General features: G+C 33.7%; 1 protein-coding gene across 1 annotated transcript in view; it reads right to left on the bottom strand.

Annotated features, from left to right (window-relative positions):
• Positions 1-493: 493 nt before the first annotated feature.
• Positions 494-19,551, bottom strand: part of LOC145687821 (serine/threonine-protein kinase PLK1-like) — a 168,263-nt gene continuing 149,205 nt past the window's right edge. Inside the window, exons 9-11 of the mRNA XM_081761256.1 lie at positions 18,487-18,664; positions 12,599-12,842; positions 494-6,998 (exon numbers count right to left, since the gene is read on the bottom strand). Of these exons, the coding sequence (XP_081617382.1) occupies positions 6,789-6,998; positions 12,599-12,842; positions 18,487-18,664 (632 nt within the window). The 3' untranslated portion in view covers positions 494-6,788. The remainder of the gene's footprint in view (positions 6,999-12,598; positions 12,843-18,486; positions 18,665-19,551) is intronic.

Here is a 19,551-nt window from a genome sequence, read left to right as displayed (position 1 = left end):
ACACTGAATCTATTGTAAGAAATAGCTTGTCGATATTTTTATGGTCTTTGCTCAATGGAAATATGTATTGAACCCGGAAGTACAAGTGAATTTCAACTACTTCCGATTTTGGTCGAGTACTGCGGGTGACGAGTTGAATTTATTGCAAAATCTCTTATCGTTTCATATTACAATTTTTGTTCTACAGTGATACACATTACAACTGGAAATAGTTTATTTTAACCACTTCCGGTTTGAACAAAGGTTAACGAAGAAAATGAAACCTACTCAGGATGCTGAATCGATTACAAACAACCGCTTCTCGATAGCACTTTTTTTTTCTTTCTTTCTTCTTTGATACTTGTCGACAGACGGACGGACAAAGCCGTTCTGTAAGTCTTCTGACTTTTATGCATAGCATAGTTTGGAAGTCTAATGATGATGATGATGATTAACAATTCTTTTCAGGATATTTCTAAGTTTCTTGAAGAAAGTGCAAAAGAGAAACACTACAAACACTTTAGTTTCTTTAATTTATACTTTAATATGTTACTGAACAAAATACATTACTTACTTTGAAACGTATTTCACACAGGCACAAAAATGAAAGACTACAATCATACAGAAATATGAATTACAAACAAATACTTACATTTCAATTCTTGGAAAAAAAAATAGTTTTTCCATGAACACAAACGATAAAGAAATAAACAGCACACTGCTTATCAGTGTGCAAGTATATTTGACTGTTCAATCCTGCCTGGTGACAACTGAGATTGGCAATTGCTTAACAGAAAGAAAAAACGTACAATAAGGCAAATAGAAGTAAAAATATACTATGAAACTCCTATAGAAAAGTGAAGGAAGACCAATCACCATTTGCGAACTACAAGTACACAACACAAAAATATTTGTTTGTAGATTTCAAAACGAAACTAAGTTTCCCCGTCCTCTTATAGGAGGTACATAGTAAATTAAAGCTCTGAGAATTTTATGTAAACTCTCCATACATGAGTACAAAATGCAGTCTTCTAAATACAAATACAAATGCAAGGTAAACAGCAGATTCGTGTTAGCTGCTGGGATTTGCAAGTGTTATTACTTTCTTAAACATACATTCTTGAAGCTGTACAAACTTACTGAATTATTTTTAAAAGCACTTCGTTCCTAATGTTAGCTCTTTACAGCTTTTGAAAAAATTACTTTTCCATATACTTTTAAACAACTGTCAAGAAGTATGTTTCAGACTGATTCAAACTAATATAAAAGGTATAAAGCATTGTTAGTAATCTGTGGTTCAAATGCATAATATCAGAGGCATGTTAACATAATATGCAGACATAATATGCAAACTGTCTTAAGCAGATATATGTAAAATTAATCTTCTTGATTTGACAAGTTTTCTCTAATTCTTATTACTTTCCTGTTAATTCAAGAACTAATAAATAATAAAGATTACAGAGGTTATTTGACACACCACGAGTTTTCAAGACTTCAACATGCCTCTGAATATAGCTGCATGTAAAATTAAACTAAAATCCAAATGAACTAATTAGTTACAGAAGCTATCAAATAATTTATCAACTATGGATAAATCTTATTTAGTAAGAAAGTTTAATTTGGCGTTGCTGAGCTCAAACGCAAGATGTACAAGCTGTGTTAGTTTACTCAAGTATTTAATCCCTGTCAAATACTAGATTAATGCCGTGCACTACTTAAAATCGTTAAATTTTAATAACATGTATGTTAATATATAATTATTATTTAATTTTAGAATACCTTAAAAATATTTCAAGACTGAAAGAACTGAAAATAGCATAATGAATAGTTTTACGTGAGAAAGTAATTACTGACAAAGCATTGGATATAAACAGATATGACTACACGTTTACTTTCCTCACAATATCCAACGAGATAAATTTTAAATATTTGAAAGTTGTTAGCTTCGAGGTTTCTTTAAATACAACTTTTGTCAATATAAGGAAATTAACACTGCAGCTGATATATTTGGATTTGTTACACTTAGCAATTATGATGTTTAATTTCCTCTAACAAGGTTACGTCACACTATCATTAATAGATCAATTCTTAATAAATGTGTGGTAATCGAACTACTTTTAAATATACTCAATGCATGTTATGTTGAAAATCTGAGTTAAGTGTTCTGAACATAAGCTAAAGAGAAAAATATATGTAGACTAATTGTAATAAATTTTATCTGTGTCATTGTTTCTAAAGGTTTTAGGCAACAAATTCAGCGAATGCATACAAGAAACAGCAAGGAACTGATTAGGCACGAAAATAAAAACCTTAGCAAATTTATATGTTAGATCACCTTGAAGATTAAGACGAAGAAAAACAAGAAAATAAATAATCCTTGTACAGTATGAAAAATAATTCCAAGAAAAACTTTTCAATCGTATTGCATATGACAATACAAGTTTCGCCCATATAACTCAACGGAACTATGAAAATTCAAAAAGCCTAAATGAGTGGAAATTAGAACCCAAGTGTTCGGCTACTTACTCCGTTCCCTGAATAACCACATACTGTTTACTCTTGAGGTCGGTGCTCATTCAAACCCCCAGACTCAGTCGCACTTTCATTGAATTCGGCACTTCCAATAGAGAATATGCTGTAACAAAAAATGTTTGCTCTCCTTTCTCATATAATATAAAATTCAACCGTCAATTGTGTTCATTAATATAGACACAGGCTGTTTTAGCATTTGTACGGCAGTCCTAATCTGATGTCTCAGCACCAATCAGAAAAAGGGAAAAATTCTGCGACTTCGGAGAATGAACTTGAGAACATCATCGATTCCCATTTCAGTGGCACTGAAGTTTCATTGAATTCTCGAATTTCAAAACATTGACCGAACTAATTCGGCACTGAAATGCATGGTGTTCTTACAACTAAATAATTTCATATGCAAGTATAAGTTCTGTATTACTGAAACCTAGGATTCTTGAATTGTGTGCTTTGAAATCGCAGAAGGTAATTGAACTGTCAGCTTTATCGCTTACTGTTATGCATTCCATTTTACTGGTTAGAGTCGAGTTATGAACCTTCGCTGGAAAACTGATTTATCGTGGAAAGTAAACTATAGGAATAGGATATGGGACCTTGAAACCAAAAATTTTAACAGTATATATCCTAATTCACTAATCTACAGGTTCGTGTAGAACAATATATGAGTGATTCTCTTTTCAGTTGTTGCGGCGAAGGCTCCTAAGGCCGTGTTCCAATTCTCCGATCTTCAAATTCAATTTCGTTTTCTTCTTTATTTTACTATAATGAAGAGAACAAAATTTAATTCTCCAACGCATGGATTGGATAAAATATTGGTACCCGATCGTAGGAACTTTTGGCAATAAGACTGGAAAAAAGAAATCTGATATAAATTATTCTACACTCTTTTGGATTTAGATCTTAGGAAGTACTTTAGCTGTACTGTTAACGTCTTATGCATTACCTCATTGCAATTTCTAGGTAGATTCACAATTCTACATTTCAACAAAATGGCTTTCTCTTGCTACATGCAGATGAACATGAATGAGAAACAAATTTAACGTAACTTAAAAGCTGATCCAATTTACATACAGCACCCTGAACAAACGGGGTAAGAACAGCAAGCAAAGAGCATGAACAATGATACTGTTACCAGACAACTTGCTTTGGGCTTGCATCAGAAAAAAGGAAAAGACTTTCACAGCGACCTTCACTCACCTCTCTCGTACGTAATACCATTACAAACTAATTCTCGCAAAACACTTCGACATTGGAAAAAGAAAATATGTTTCGGAAGAAAAGTATAGGAAATATATATAGAAGTTTCTATAAACATGATATCACAAGACACTATATAGTAAATATAATAGTATGTTAAGATTTTTTTTCTTTCAAAGTGGCAAATTGGCTTGATAACATACATTACTGCGTCCATAAGGCAATATTATCAACAATTTCCTAACGAAGTAATATACTACAGTATGACTACCACAGGAAGCTCTAAGATTATATACAGGTTAAATTCTTATCTTCAGCATTATTGCATTATATTCTCACACGTGGAACAGTGAAGATTACTTATGTTTTCTGGAATTAAATATAGGATTCTGATTTTAATACATACATACAGAAATAACCCTGCAAAATCCGGTATATACCTTATTTAACAACATTACTAATAAATCCTTCTGCATTCTTATATATTTCTTCAAAACAAACTAAATTTATGGCTTAGCAATAGAAATAAGCAAAATAACCTTTCAACAATTTTCAGTAATTTATCAGCTTTGATTTTGTTTACGTAAGTTCTTCCTATAATTACCATTTAAAAAAAAGAAAGAAAGAAAGAAAGAAAAAAGAAAAAGTGAGCTGAATTTTCACTCGTTTTCCAAAGTCAAAACCTGTGATTGATGTGTATTGTAGGGAGAAAAAAATAACAGGGCAGTTATTAACAACTAAAAAAAAAAAAAAAAAAAAAAAAACTTATTACACATTTCGGTTTCTGCTCGAACACTTGTCTTGCAAAATCTCAAACTGACTCAGGCAGCAAGCATTAGTTTCCTAAGGTTTACATACTGTTTCGTCTAAAGTCCTAATTGACAAGTATAAGTTTGGTATCCTTCCGTCCATTTTTATTTTTAAACACATTTTTATAAATAAGTACAAGTACGTTCTTTTAATCTTTTCCATACAATTTCTTGCGCAAGGCTGATAACACTATCAGTTGTCGGGAATAATGCTATGAATCAATATTAGACAGACTAGAAATAAGCAAAAAGTCGAAACTCAATCACGAAAGATTTTTCGTTATCTACATTGTTATAATCCAATAATCCAAAAACATTCCAATCTGAGAGTATTGAATGCTCTAGCTGTCTACTGAATTTTTAATAATTTTATTGTAAGCATTTTTTTTCACCACTCAATTTTTAACTTCATAACTTCGAAGCTTAATTGATTTAACAAGACATTTATGAAAATACTCATGTTGAGATTTTCGAAATCTTGACTCTAAATGATTACACAATTTACTCATTTCCAATTAAGTCACATACATTATAAAAAACTAATCTAGCTTGACTCCAAATTGAATGCATAAAGGAAAAAAAAAAAAAAAAAAAAAAGAGATTTTTCTCAATTTTCTTGTGCTCAGGCCTCAACTCTACCATAAAAAAAAAAAAAAAAAAAAAAAAAAAAAAGTAATCGGCATTTCAGTTCAAACAAATCTCAACGGATATGTTAAGAATTATCGCGAACGAGGTAACTTAAAATCGGACAGACTTAATATAATTAATGGACGTAACTTCTAGGATCCATCAAGCCGAAAATTATGGACAGCTTATAGGAAGTACTTATTACAAATAAGAGCATCAGAACACTATAATAAATATGATAACATAATGAACTTCTGGTTTATAGTATGAAGTTTCAAATTGTTAAATGGAATAGAAATTTGGTAAAATTCCAGTTGAATCTTCTAACTGACGTAAATGGTATATTTGTGACACAGCTCACTTTAAAAAATAACGATAATAGACTACTTAAGAATGAAACGAAAAAAATCTGTTTCATGCTATTAAAGGAAAAAAAAAAAAAAGGAAAACCAACTACTACCATTCTGCATACCTAGGTTTTAAGTTTATTGCAAGTATCACACTTGATATATTTCCCCCTCAATACATTAAACTTATTATTTTAAATACAAATCTTAATAGCTGTGAGTTTTATTTTATTTTAATAACGAAACGAAACCACATTATATATGTAAAAAAATCTTTGCAAATATAATCAGTTTGTATGAAGTAGCAAAGTAATATATTTCAATCGCTTGCAAATGCGATCCTCTTCACACATTCTTTTATTTTCAACAATAAAAGTAGTATTCTTTCCTAGCTAAATATTTGCTTTCAAGTATGCTGTTAACAACATATTAGAATATATTCAAATACTATCTTTTGTAAGTATTCAGCTTTTATCATATTTCCTTCTCGCCCTCCCACAAAAAGCACTCTTGCTTATACTAATTATACATTTTGTACTCTACAAAAATTTACATACAAAACAAGCACTTCACTGATATAGATTTTTATCTGATTTCTATTGTCCTAAGATTTCTTTTCACATAGTGACAAAAAAAAAAAAAAAAAAAAAAAAAATTGCACCATATCATTAAATGGTCTGTACAATACTGAAGTGAGAATTACAGAGATCACAGCTGAATTATGTAGCACAAGAATTTTTCTCAATGGTTCATTCACAGCCTGTCATTTTACATTTTCAGCCAGTAAAAATGATTTATTTTTTTCTGAAAGAAGTAAATTAAAAAAAAATCTGCAACATACAAATAGAACTAATTGTATGCGAAGGAAACTCTTCCTATTCTACGGAAAAAGACAAAACAACGAAACTAAATCATTACGACGACAGGATTGAAGTGACGCTATTTTTGTTGGCTGAAACAGTAAATAATGCCAACAAAATAGTATGGCCTTAATAACAACTATCAGATCCATCCTTAGGACCTCCCTGATCAAAAAAGTCATCCACAGTGGGTGATTGGCACTTGACAATGTCTTCCAAGTAATAGTAGCATGAAGATTACTAAACACTCATTTTAACAAGCAGAGGCAAACGAAACACCCACTAGGTTTGTATTACAAGTGTATTATTTTTTTAAATCTGCTTTCTTTAGCGCTTTTTTTTTTTCCACACTTCACTTCAGCACGATAACAAATGCACTTCATGTAAATCACAGTCTTCAAGTGACCAGATCTTGGGACACGTCTATTCACCAACTGCTAGACTTCTTCGCCATCCAACTCTGCAAATTCTCGCAGGACCGCCAGAGCAAAATGTAACCGATCGAAGATACCGGACTCGCAACCAGTTTGAGCCAATTGGTGTAACCTATACGAGGTACTTTGACGTTCACTGTTGATATACGTTACCAGATGACCGTTCTTCCCAGCAGAAAGTATTACTTTGGTATGGTCCTTGAAAAAGTTTATCTACGGAGGAGGGAAAAAAAAATCAAATATTATATTAATTGTTAATGCATTGTTGTTCAAATAAAACTATATTTAGAACTGTAGTAAAGCTATTTAATAGATCATTTCAATCCCGCTGATTTACTCTTTTTTAGTTTTCAATACTACAGAAAATCTAAGATCTCACTCTAAGAAATAACACTTATGCAACATAATCTGTATTATACACAAAGCTCTGATGAAGTATTACAACACATGACTTGGGTGAATTATAGCAGCTTAGATGTGGTAGTAGCAATTTCATTCCCAGCAACCATTACCCAATACTTGATACTTCTTCATAATACGAAATAATTCCATCTTGGCTATAGTTCATAACTACCTGTTGCGCTCACCAACAGTCAAGTGGTTCACGCTCGCTCATAGTACGAACCGTGACGGGTTCCTTCGTTGGTGGGAGGTTTTATTTTACATTAAATGACATAATTGAAGACTCGCTGTAGAAAACAAGTGCCAAGAACAATAGCTACTGAAACAGTAAAGACAAAAGATAGTAAATTGTGCCCAAGCGTAACAAAATAGAAAATATTATTGCTTAGAAATACAACCCAGCATATAACGAAGTGAAGCTATCTATGTATGAAAATCTAACTAAGGCATAAACGTATGAAAAAAAAATAAAGTAAGTGAAACAATTGCAACGTGCCACTTACATTGTTTCCTACAGTGAGTCTTCAATTGTGAGCTATATATATATATTAACTAACTCACTCTGTGGCCTATGGAACCCGGAGGTTCAATGCCGCGTTCACAAAAGCTTTCCACTGACTTCTATCCTTAGCTAACTGCATCCAGTTTCTACTTTGTATTCCAATCTCTGCGAGATCCATCTTAATATTGTCCTCCCATCTGCGCCTAGGTCTTCCTAATGGTCGTTTTCCGATTGGTCTTCCAGTCAAGACTTTGAAAGCGTTTCTACTTTCTTCCATTCTAGCTACATGACCCGCCCACCTAAGCCTCCTAGACTTGGCGACCCTAACAATGTTGGGTAAACCATATAAATTATGTAGTTCCTCGTTATGAAGTTTCCACCATTCCCCATTTCCGTTCCTCTTGGGTCCGAATATTCGTCTCAGGATCTTGTTCTCAAATATTTTCAGTCTATGTTCTTCCCTCAGAGTAAGTGACCATGTTTCGCAGCCATACAGAACACCAGGCATTATTATCGTTTTGTATATTTTAAGCTTCAAATTCCTCGACAGAATTCGCGACGACAAGAGATTTTGAACCGAATAGTAACACACGAATTTCCTGCTTTTAGTCGACATTTAATTTCTCCGTGAATATGATTTTCCTCTGTTAATACTGATCCTAAATATTTGAAACTATCCACTTTATCAAAAGTATTATTTAATATTTTAACGCATCCATAATTTGCTGTATTCCGGTCCCGACGCACTTCCATGTATTTAGTTTTCTCTGCATTTACTTCTAAACCCATGTCCCTGCAAGCGTTTAATAAGATCTCTGCATTTCTTCCTATTGTTCTCCTATCATCCCCTATTAAATTTACATCATCAGCATATGCCATAACCTGGTGAATACCGTTAAACTGTAGGCCCTGGTTGCTATCTATGATTTTCCTTATAGCGTATTCCAGCACAAAGTTAAATAATAATGGCGACAACGCATCTCCTTGTTTCAGGCCATTTTCGATGTAAAAGCTCGTGGACAAAAATTTTCCTACCCGGACTTTACTTTAGGATTCATTTAAACATATCTTAATTAATCTAATTAGCTTTCTCGGTATTCCAAGTTCTGTAAGAACGTTTTATAATGTTTCTCTCCTAACCGAGTCGTACGCCTTTCTAAAATCAACAAATAGTTGATGTACCGGGGTATTGTATTCCCACTTTTTTTTTCGATTATTTGGCGAATGGTAAATATTTGGTCGATAGTTGATCGATTTCATCTAAATCCGCACTGATAATCTCCAATAATTTCATCCGCGTATGGGGTCAGTCTTGCTAATAGAATATTTGAAAGGATTTTATAGGATGTTGACAGAAGAGAAATGCCTCGGTAATTATTACAGTCAGTTTTGTCGCCTTTCTTGTGAATTGGAACAATGATTGATTCTTTCCACTCGTGGCAATTCTTCCTTGTTCCAGATAAGGAGAATGAGTTTGTGTATCTTGTTCCACAATTTTTCGACTCCAGCTAAAATTAACTCAGCCGGAATTTCATCTACACTCGGAGATTTGTGTTTCTTTAATTTCTTTATAGCGGTTTCTACTTCTATTCGGTTGGGTTCTGGAACATAGGGTTCTGCGGTGTGTATCTCCTTTCCTCCACGCACACTAGTTTTTGGTTGCGTGTTAAGCAAATCGTCAAAGAAATCTTTCAATCTATTTAAGATGCTATCCGTGTCAGTGAGAACTGTACCGTCAGATTTCTTTAATATATAAGCACGAGGTTGATAGCCTTTCTTAAATTCGTTGATTCCCTTATACATGTCCCGGATGTTTTTATTTTTACTATTATCTTCAAGTTCCTTATTTTTGGCTTTCATAAAATCGTGTTTCTTTGTTCTGAAAGTTTTGGAAGTTTCCCGTCTGATATCTGCGAAATTTTGTGTAGTTATTTCATTCGGATTTTATAGCCAGCGTAATTTTGCCTGTTTTCTCTTCTCTGCTAGTTTTGTGCATTCCTGGTCGAACCATGGTTTGTTCTTACGTATTTCCGCGTGACCCAATTTTTCTTTGGCTGAAATTTTAATGCTATCTCTAATTTCAATCCAGGTATTCTCAACACTAGTGCACTCAGAATCTAAAGCCGAGAATCTATTCGAAACTTCAATCTGGTATTTCTCTCTTACCTGGCTCTCTTCTAATTTCTTTAAATTAAATCTCTCCGTTTTCGGACAATGAATATTACGTTTATTCAACGATAGCTTCTCTCGTATTATCGCTGCTACCAGGTAGTGGTCAGTGTCACAATCAGCTCCTCTAAACGACCGGACATCAATTATGCTAGATTGCCTTCTTCTATCTACTAAAACGTGATCAATTTGATTATGTGCTTTCCCCTCTGGTGATGTTCAAGTGTATTTATGAACGTCGCGGTGTGGGAATTTTGTATTCTTCACGATTAGGTTTTTGGATGTTGCAAAGTTCACGAGTCTAACACCGTTGTCATTACTTTCCTTATGCAGACTTTCGTTCCCTAAAATCGGTTTGAAAATATCCTCTCGTCCTACCTTCGCATTGAAATCCCCTAATAGAATTTTCATATGGTATCGCGGGAGTTGGTCAAATATCCGTTCCACTTCTTCGTAAAAACTGTCTTTCATATCGTCATCCTTATCTTCAGTTGGGGCATGTACATTTGAAACAATATCACACCACCGTCCCGTAAGAGTAATAAAAGAAAGTCTGTCAGTAACAAATTCAACCCGTTTAAGTGCTGGTAATATACGTTTAGGAACGAAAAACCCTGTTCCTAACTGATGATTTTTATTTCCTTCCCCGTAAAAGAACGTAAAATTTCCGGAATTCACAGATCCATTTCCTTCCCACCTAACTTCCTGAACTACTACGTCCATCCTGTATTTCTCTAACTCACTCGTTACGAATTTTAACGCGCCTGCCCTATAAAGACTCCTAATATTCCATGTTCCAAATCTCATGTCCATTTTCTTTTGCTGAGGTCGTGCCAAACTATATATATATATATATATATATATATATATATATATATATATAAAAGAGACAGAGAGAGAGAGAAATGGAAACTAGAGAAACAAAAAAGGGAAAGAAACAGAAAGAAACAGAGGAAAAGAAAGAAAAAGAGTAAAAAGAAAAAAGAGAAAGAAATTAGTATAAACAGAAACGATCTCTTGAGCACGTGGTACAGAGTTTCTTCAATGTCTCACCTTGGGGAAACCTGTTACAATATTGCCTAGTCTTTTTTTTTTTCTTTTATTAAAATTATTATTATTTAAATTAGTAATTGTATTTGTAAATGAATCATCTTTCTTATAAAGAATTCAAAGCTAAACAAAAAGCCACAGACGATTCGAAAATTCATAGGGGTGTAGTATCTAGTGCTATGAAACTAGGTGTTGCTGGTGAGTGCCTGAGACTTTTCTTTTTATCACTTATTACATCATACACGGATAATCAAATTCTGTACGTACAAGTACAAATACAAAAGATGGATGCGGTATACCTCTAACCATGTGTGTGGTTCTATCTTTAAAGAATGAACTAACTGAAATTTCATTAGTTTACCACCACCTTAAATGACAACATGAAGAAAGAGTTATTTCAAGTGAATTTAAGTTCTGGAGAACATTAGCTCCCTGAAACTTAGAAAGTGCTTTGAAACAATAGATCATTGGATACACTGTTTTCAACTAAGAATTACCACTTGATAAGTACATACATTGTAAAATAGAGAAGGAATATTTCACTGCTCTGAATAGTATGCATATGCTCACCTTTAACAAGATTAATACAAGCTCTGGACGAGATCTCTATCTATTCTGTTACCTGTCAAATTAGCTTAGGTTACCTACATTCCTAATAGAGCACAGAGCCTCCTCTCTTTTCAGACTTATTCAAAATTACTAGTATCGTTAACGTACATATTACGACTCTTAACGCTCGAAACTTCAACAACCACGTTCAAAAGCAGTTTCTTCTCGTATGGTAAATAGCTAAACTTCAGTAAATTAGCGCGATAAAGTGATTTTGCCTAACACTGTACATTCGCGAAGTGTGCCCTCGGGATTCATGTAAAATTGATTCAAATGACAAGTTCTCCGCGGCCCAATATGTACTGTACTAATTTTAGCGGCCGATACCGCTAATTTACACATTTATGGGCCTTCATATATCCGGAATTGAATAATATTCACTACTATAATGCTAGGATACAAAATTGCTTTTAGTTTCTTTAGATGTAACTGGACATTAATGTGGGTATTCGCAAAACAAATTGGATCAAGTACTGCTTCTGACAAATGTTACCCACTCGGGCTGCCATCTTGGATCCGCCATCTTGGATTCAACTTTCGGTTTCCCAAATGGGAATAGATGCAAGTGATACATCAAATTCATGTAAAATTTTCTCGGAAATTCATTGGTGTAGTAAGTTTTATCGTAGCTTGTATCGTTTACACGGTATTACATGTTAAATGTTAGTTACTTCACGAATATTGAACCAAATAGGAAGTTGTTGATGGCCCCGTGTGTATATGTAATCTTTTACGTGATTTATTGTTGACGAAATATTCTCTGAATTTACTTATACACAGACATCAATACAGAAATCGTGGCTCTTCACCCAAATCTGGTCATATCTGGGTACCGGTATGGGCAGCTAAAATTAGTACAATACACAATGACCGCGGATAACTTGCCATTTGAATCAATTTTGCACGGATTCCGAGAGGACACTTCACGAACGTATCTTGTAAGAAGAACCATTACTCTTAACTGGTAAATACATTAATTAAGATTTTGAAAAAAAACTACAGTCCAATATGTAGATTTTAACGTTATTATGCGAGAAGCTTCTTAAATGAGCTTCCTACCATAAATTGTGAAGAGACCTACCTGTAACGTTCCATTACAAAGTTCCATGACAATGGCAGTGTTGGTTCTGACCCAGCGTTTCATGTGAGGAACTGTTGACTTGTGTCTGTGAGACAATTGCTTCATGTCGCCACCTTCTGTAAGGTTGTCGTCCATGTATTGACTGAATGAGCGAAGTAACGTAAAGCGTTCTTGCAAAGGAATAGGAACTGAGTGGGCAGGGTGGGCTGTAATTTTACCATGGAGGTCATGAAATTCAACACGGCTGAAATTTAAAGAAAACTAAGTTAACACAAGTTTAAGTTTTGAAACAACAACAACCAGATCAATACTTTTGAATGCGTATTTTGTCTATAAAAACCCAAACTGTACATCGCATAATCAATGCTTCCGACAGAATCTTATTTCGCGCCCATGAAAACCACACAATGAACACTAAATACGAAAACCAATACTTCAAGGAAACAAGAAGTGGTGATGACTTCGACAACTACCTGTAAATGAAATTATCGTTACTAATACAGAGTCCGCCAGAAAAAATTATACACGGTTTCAGAAAAAAAAATCTATATATATATAATATATTTCGTAATTACATTTAATTATTGTTCAAAGATGTGTTACAAACCTTCAAGTAAGCATATATTTACATTAGATGTTCAAAATGTTGACCGTTGGCGGCCGAACACTTAACGACGAATGGTCACTGCAGCTACATCGGTCAATGTATGAATGGCGAAGATTCTCGAGTGTAAACTCGTCAACAATGCGTTTGATTGTTAGGCGGGTTGGTGGTTCAGTATCAATCTTCCCTCTGCACTGACACTGAACTTCGATGGCATTCTCAAACCTGATAAAACACTTCGATATGCTGCTCGAACGTCAAGCGTTCTCCCGATATTTTCTTATCTCACTAACAGTACTGACAGTACCGACATCTGTTGAGCGAAAAAACGTACTACAACATAATTTTAACTGAAAACAATGCCGACATCTGTTGGGCGAAAAGCTGTACTACAACATACTTAAATATCAGAACAATTGTCAATGCCAAAGGATACAGGATGACAAAGAGTGTATACAGTTTTCTGGCGGACTCTGTATAAATTGGGGACACAGTTGGATTATAGCGTTTAACAAAGTTTTCATCTATATGGACAATGGTGTGTCTAATATGCTGAATAGAATTACTAGCAGTAGCGGAGAGGGATAATATTTATATAAATTAAGTTGAACGCGCATTCCCAAAATTCTTACTTTAATCACAATAACATAACTAATTATATTTCAGTAATTTCACATTTTAGATCAACAGAATTTTCAACGTAAATATCTAATTGAAGTATATATATATTATATACTTATATATAGACAGTGCATTCCACTTCAGTTCAAGAGCGCTTCCTCTAAACAAATGTTCAGTTATTACTGTTATTTCTGCAAAAGGACCTCTTATTTATCTTTGGAGGCAGTGTCTTAAAAATACTAAAAGGTTATGTTTCTACTGCTTGCTTTTTTCGCACTTTTTTTTTTAATATATATATAAATTGAGCAGCTAGGTTGGTCTAGAATTAAAATAAGTTTTAATTATTTTCAAACAATTGAACTTCTTGTAAGCAGTGAAGCTCATTTCAATGTTAATCAATTCCAGTGACTTCACCGTCTACTCATTCTGTCATTTAAAACGAAACCCAGTAATGCACTACAACATTTATTAAAGTATGTATTAATATTATATATATATATATATATATATATATATATATATATATGCATGCAACCTTGGATAATACAATAAAATTATCGTAATATGGTAACTGCAGTACAATTTCCATGCCTGTATGGTGACAGGAATAGCTAGTTTACCTTGTTTGCTCTATGCTGTAGGGCAAGATACGTGTACACTGTCTGCCTGGATCCCGCAAACCTCCAGTGTTACGCTTCTGTTAGGCTGAGTAAATAGAAGTTATGCTACTGTGTGTTGATGAAAAGCTGTCAAGCTTTAAAAAATAGAGCAACAAACTGTACAATCCATATCTTGTTTCCTTTTGGGTAAACGCAACTTTTCCTTATCCTGAAGCTTTACTACTGATTATAGGCTTAACATTTGAAAAGAGAATAAATCATCTTGCAACGATAACATTTATGTATATTGTAAGGATCCCCACATCACAATGTGAGCACACGTTTATAGACAACACGTGCTAACGTTTATAAACAAGCAGGCGATACACTGAACAGGAAGTTTCGAAAATCAACACGATGGGAACCAAAAGAGGACGAGCCACCTGAAGAGGGCCTATAAAAGGGAACCACAGAGGAAAGAGACATCAGTTCACCACTGATCGCCTCCCCACAACAGTTCTGAAGGTCGCACTGGACTAAGGGACTCTACCTATCCTAACATCCCTGGAGGCTGCTCTGAAGCGAAGGGGATTCCTCAGCATAAACCATGCCTCACGAGGCTGCCATCAGTCGACGTGGTTTCCTAGGAGCATAACCTGGAGTCGTTACAAGACATCTCTCGGTGGCTGCCATGAGCGAAGGGGTTCCCGTATGAAACGTTACTCAATTCACTCTTGGTCATAAGCCAGATTCTGATATATTAACTTTGTAAAACACACAGAATTTTGTATTTTTATAAATAAATCAGTGAAAAGCTAGATTCCTGGTCCATTATTGATTCTATCTACATAAAATATTACAATATTTAGTTATAAGACAAGGACAATAGTCGGTACCTTATAAGACTTGTTTAAACTTTTTTTTTATATATATATATGCTGTTAAAGATATAATAAAGTGAGGAAGCCATGATTGAAATGGATTTTTAATTTCTGCAAAATGAATTATAAGTACTAAGAAAATACAACGTTTAAAAGTAACAAAAGTAGTTTAATTTACTCAAATAACTATCGTGATAAGTTTTGGTGATTATTAAAGTAATTTTAGTCGAACTGGACCGCAATATTTAATTACGTATGTACATTACAACCTTCCTTCTAGGTTTGATTCAATTAATAAACCATTCATTGATTGTTAGAACGGGGATTTTTTTTTTTTTGATCCGAATCAAATCACTGCAACTATAACTTCAAATACCAGTACTCATCCTAATAATTATTGGCAAATACACAGTGGCAGATTACCAAATCGACTCACTAGGCATGTGCCTAAACGCAGTTTTTTTTTTCCTCCCAGATTAGGATAGATATTTGGAAATTACTATTTTTCCATATTAATGAGAGAGAGAGAAAGAGAGAGAGAGAGAAAGAGAGAGAGAGAGAAAGAGAGAGAGAGAGAGAGAGAGAGAGAGAGAGAGAGAGAGAGAGAAGTTTCTTGTCGGAAGCATTCAAAGTTTGCGACATTACTCTTTATTGTCAAAGTTACGCAGCTACTGAAAATTCTCATGTCCAAACCTTGTTTACAACATTCGTAACGAGGCAATTCATTTTCTTATGATAATGAAAGCAGAATCTATTGAACAAAAGCGTTACACTGACAATGTAGTTCAAGTTGTTGTTCAGCAAGTTTCTGGCTGATTACTACAATGTCAGTATGTAAAATAATAATAATAATAATAATAATAATAATAATAATAAACATATTGGCGCTACGGAAAATAAAGTACTTCGTTTCTGGAAGCCATATGAATGCTCCCAATTTAAAAATATCACCAAAACAAAAAGATCTAATACATGAATATATGCAATATAGTTTCAAAATAATGGAAACACTGAATAAATAAATAAATAAAATAAAAAAAAAAAAACTTACCTGACTAAAACGTTGTGAGGCTACCATTACCCTACAGAACAGCTCGTCCTCTTCAAATTGAGGCGTATAAGTTACGAGCGGAGGATAGCACTCAGTTCCTTGATCGAGGATAGAGGATATCTGATAAGTTTGACCACGGGTGTCTGGAGATTGGGTGGCCCACGGAAGGTGTTCTAGTTCATGAAACTACGGCTCAACAGCTCACATTGGAAAATTGCGTATTGGTGAAAAACAACATCTGGATATTAGGATGCAAGTGTTCACCTAAAATTAAAATGTCCACATAATGCATCCTGTGAGTGTAATCACAGCACCTACAGAATATCCAGTAACTGCAACCCACGGCATCATTGAGTCGCTGTCATGTTTCACAGTACGGAGGAGGCAGTTTGGGGCATAAGATTCTTCGAGTGTCTGCCACATATAAACAGAGTTCGTTGGAAGTATGAAAGAACAACCATATGAGTTTCCAATCATCAGAAGTCCACTTTGCAATTCCTCGGGATAATTTTCGTTGAGCAAAGACATTGGCAGTGATCAGGGGTTGGGAAATTTGACTACCGCGGATGTTCAGGATATACGATTCGTGTCTAATTCATTATCGCAACAGGCTCTTCAGGTGAAGATTGAGTTGTGCTGTTACTTTCACTGCATTTTACGGTTCTTGAAAACAACTTTCTCTAATGTTCGGTGAGGCTTCTCTTCCGTCCTTTATTCCTCTCACCGATGATGTTCTGCCATGCATTCTGTAGGCTATCAATTTGCACACCGTTCCTCACAATGAATCTAACACATCAGCTATTGTAGATAATCTTTCAACAACCAACCGTGCACCCACAATTTGGCCTCTGAGTACATTGCGCCTTACTTCGGTCTTTTGGTGACTCGAACAACACGTCTTGAGTTTTGTTCTTCGATATACGCATAATGTAAAGTGAATTGGTTATGAAGCAATTGACAGGTTAAAAAAAGTAGTAGAATTATTTCTTGAAAAAGGGGGCTAAATACTTTAGAAAGATACTACTAAACTACTACATGTGTAGTAATCCATTTCCCTTTTTAAGTAACAAGTAATTCTACCTAATCAAAATTTAATGTTGAAATTTAAATGCAGGTTGGTGATGCATTTGCCCAACTTTCTTGTGTGTCATGATTCGACTTGCCCAGTGAAATTATATCTGAGTTTGGTGATTATTAATTTAATATGTCGTTCAGTAATGGTTATTTGGTAAATGCTGTTTAAATTTTCGCGCAAAATTTATTTACGTGAAAAAGCAAGGACCAATTAACTGAAGTTAATGCAGCAGTCGATTCATTCTAAATTTAACCTGTTTTGATTTAGGGTTTTAGGTTTCTGGGCTTTCGACATCTAAGGCCATTTAACCTGTCACGTTTGAGGGTTGGCGTCCCTCGGCGAGCACACTATCCGGGGAAAGGGAAGGAAGGAAGGAGTGAGGGATTGGGGAAGGAACGAAGCGGCCTGGGACGTATAAGTTAGGTACCACAACGACATTTGCCTGGTATGAATGAGGAAAACTCAGGAAACCTCATTCAGCGCGTTTTACAGTTTTCCGACCGAGTGCCCCCACCGAGAATGGAACACGGGACCGCTCGCACTGAAGGGGAGAGCGTTAGCGACTACGTAACGCGGGGCTACTGTTTTGAATTTATTCGCTCCTCATATTTACTAGTTTTGAAGTATGTTAGCATCATTTTTAATGTTTAAGAACCTCGTTATAAAACTTTGTTACAATGTAACGTTGAAAAGAAAAGAAAAAGTTACAATATAAAAGTTAGCTTTTTACATGGGTAGTTTCATTGTGCGAACCGAAGTTTTCCATGCACGTGCATTTAACACATGCTGCATACTCAGAAAATTTCGCACTTTGAATCTCCACCTTTTGCCCGCCAACGCCTAGCATATTACAGATGATCACTTAACACATCACTAGCAACGTCCAGGCGCCGCAGATGCATCCTCAGGGTTAGTGCCGCACTACATGTGTTTCCATTACCTTCACAACAATCTATAGCTCTTACCACTTAATAATACTAGCAGAATTCTATTACTCCGGTAATATTCACATACGATATTGTGATACTGAAATATTTATAATAAATCCACTTCTCACCTTCTATCAGCTGTAAAGCTTATTCGTGTCCCATCATTGAACAGCACTCCAACAGCTTTGTCCGACAATTGAAAACCAAATCCGTACTTGTTCGAGTAGTCAATCCATTTCGACACGAACAATGGAGAACAATTGACTGGGAGGGGATTGCATTCGAGCACTAAACCAGTCTCTGGATCTGTACCAAGAAAAGTCACATGATTATTTTTTCTCCATATTATATATATATATATATATATATATATATATATATATATATATATTTTATATATTTTATATATATATATATATATTTTATATATTTTATATATATATATATATATATATATATATATATTTATATATATATATATATATATATATATATATTTTATATATTTTATATATATATATATATATTTTATATATTTTATATATATATATATATATATTTTATATATATTTTATATATATATATATATATATTTTATATATATATATATATATATATATATATATATTTTATATATATATATATATATATATATATATATTTTATATATATATATATATATATATATATATATTTTATATATATATATATATATATATATATATATATTTATATATATATATATATATATATATATATATTTTATATATATATATATATATATATATATATATATATATTTTATATATATATATATATATATATATATATATATATATATATATATATATATATATATATTAATAAACCACGAGACATTTGCTAATCAGCAGAAATATCACTTATCAAAAATAAATATATATTCGGATATTCAGTATTACAGATCCACCATTATGTATTTTATATCACAAAAATACTGCATCATGTGAAACTTTGGAAAGAGAAAATAAAAAAGGAAAATTATTTGGTAATTCACACTATTGGAAACAGAACTTCAAAATTGAATAAATCGAAAAACAAAGAATGAAGACCTGATGAACGTAATATACAGGGTGTTTGAAAACAATACTGACAACGTTTGGGAGGTGATTCCTGACACCAAGATAAGACAAAAAGTATAGACCAACCTGGGT

Source organism: Thermobia domestica, chromosome 6 (genome assembly GCF_964235325.1).
Source record: "Thermobia domestica chromosome 6, izTheDome1.hap1.1, whole genome shotgun sequence".
NCBI classification, from domain to species: Eukaryota; Metazoa; Arthropoda; class Insecta; order Zygentoma; family Lepismatidae; genus Thermobia; species Thermobia domestica.
This window is presented reverse-complemented; position numbering and strand designations above follow the sequence as displayed.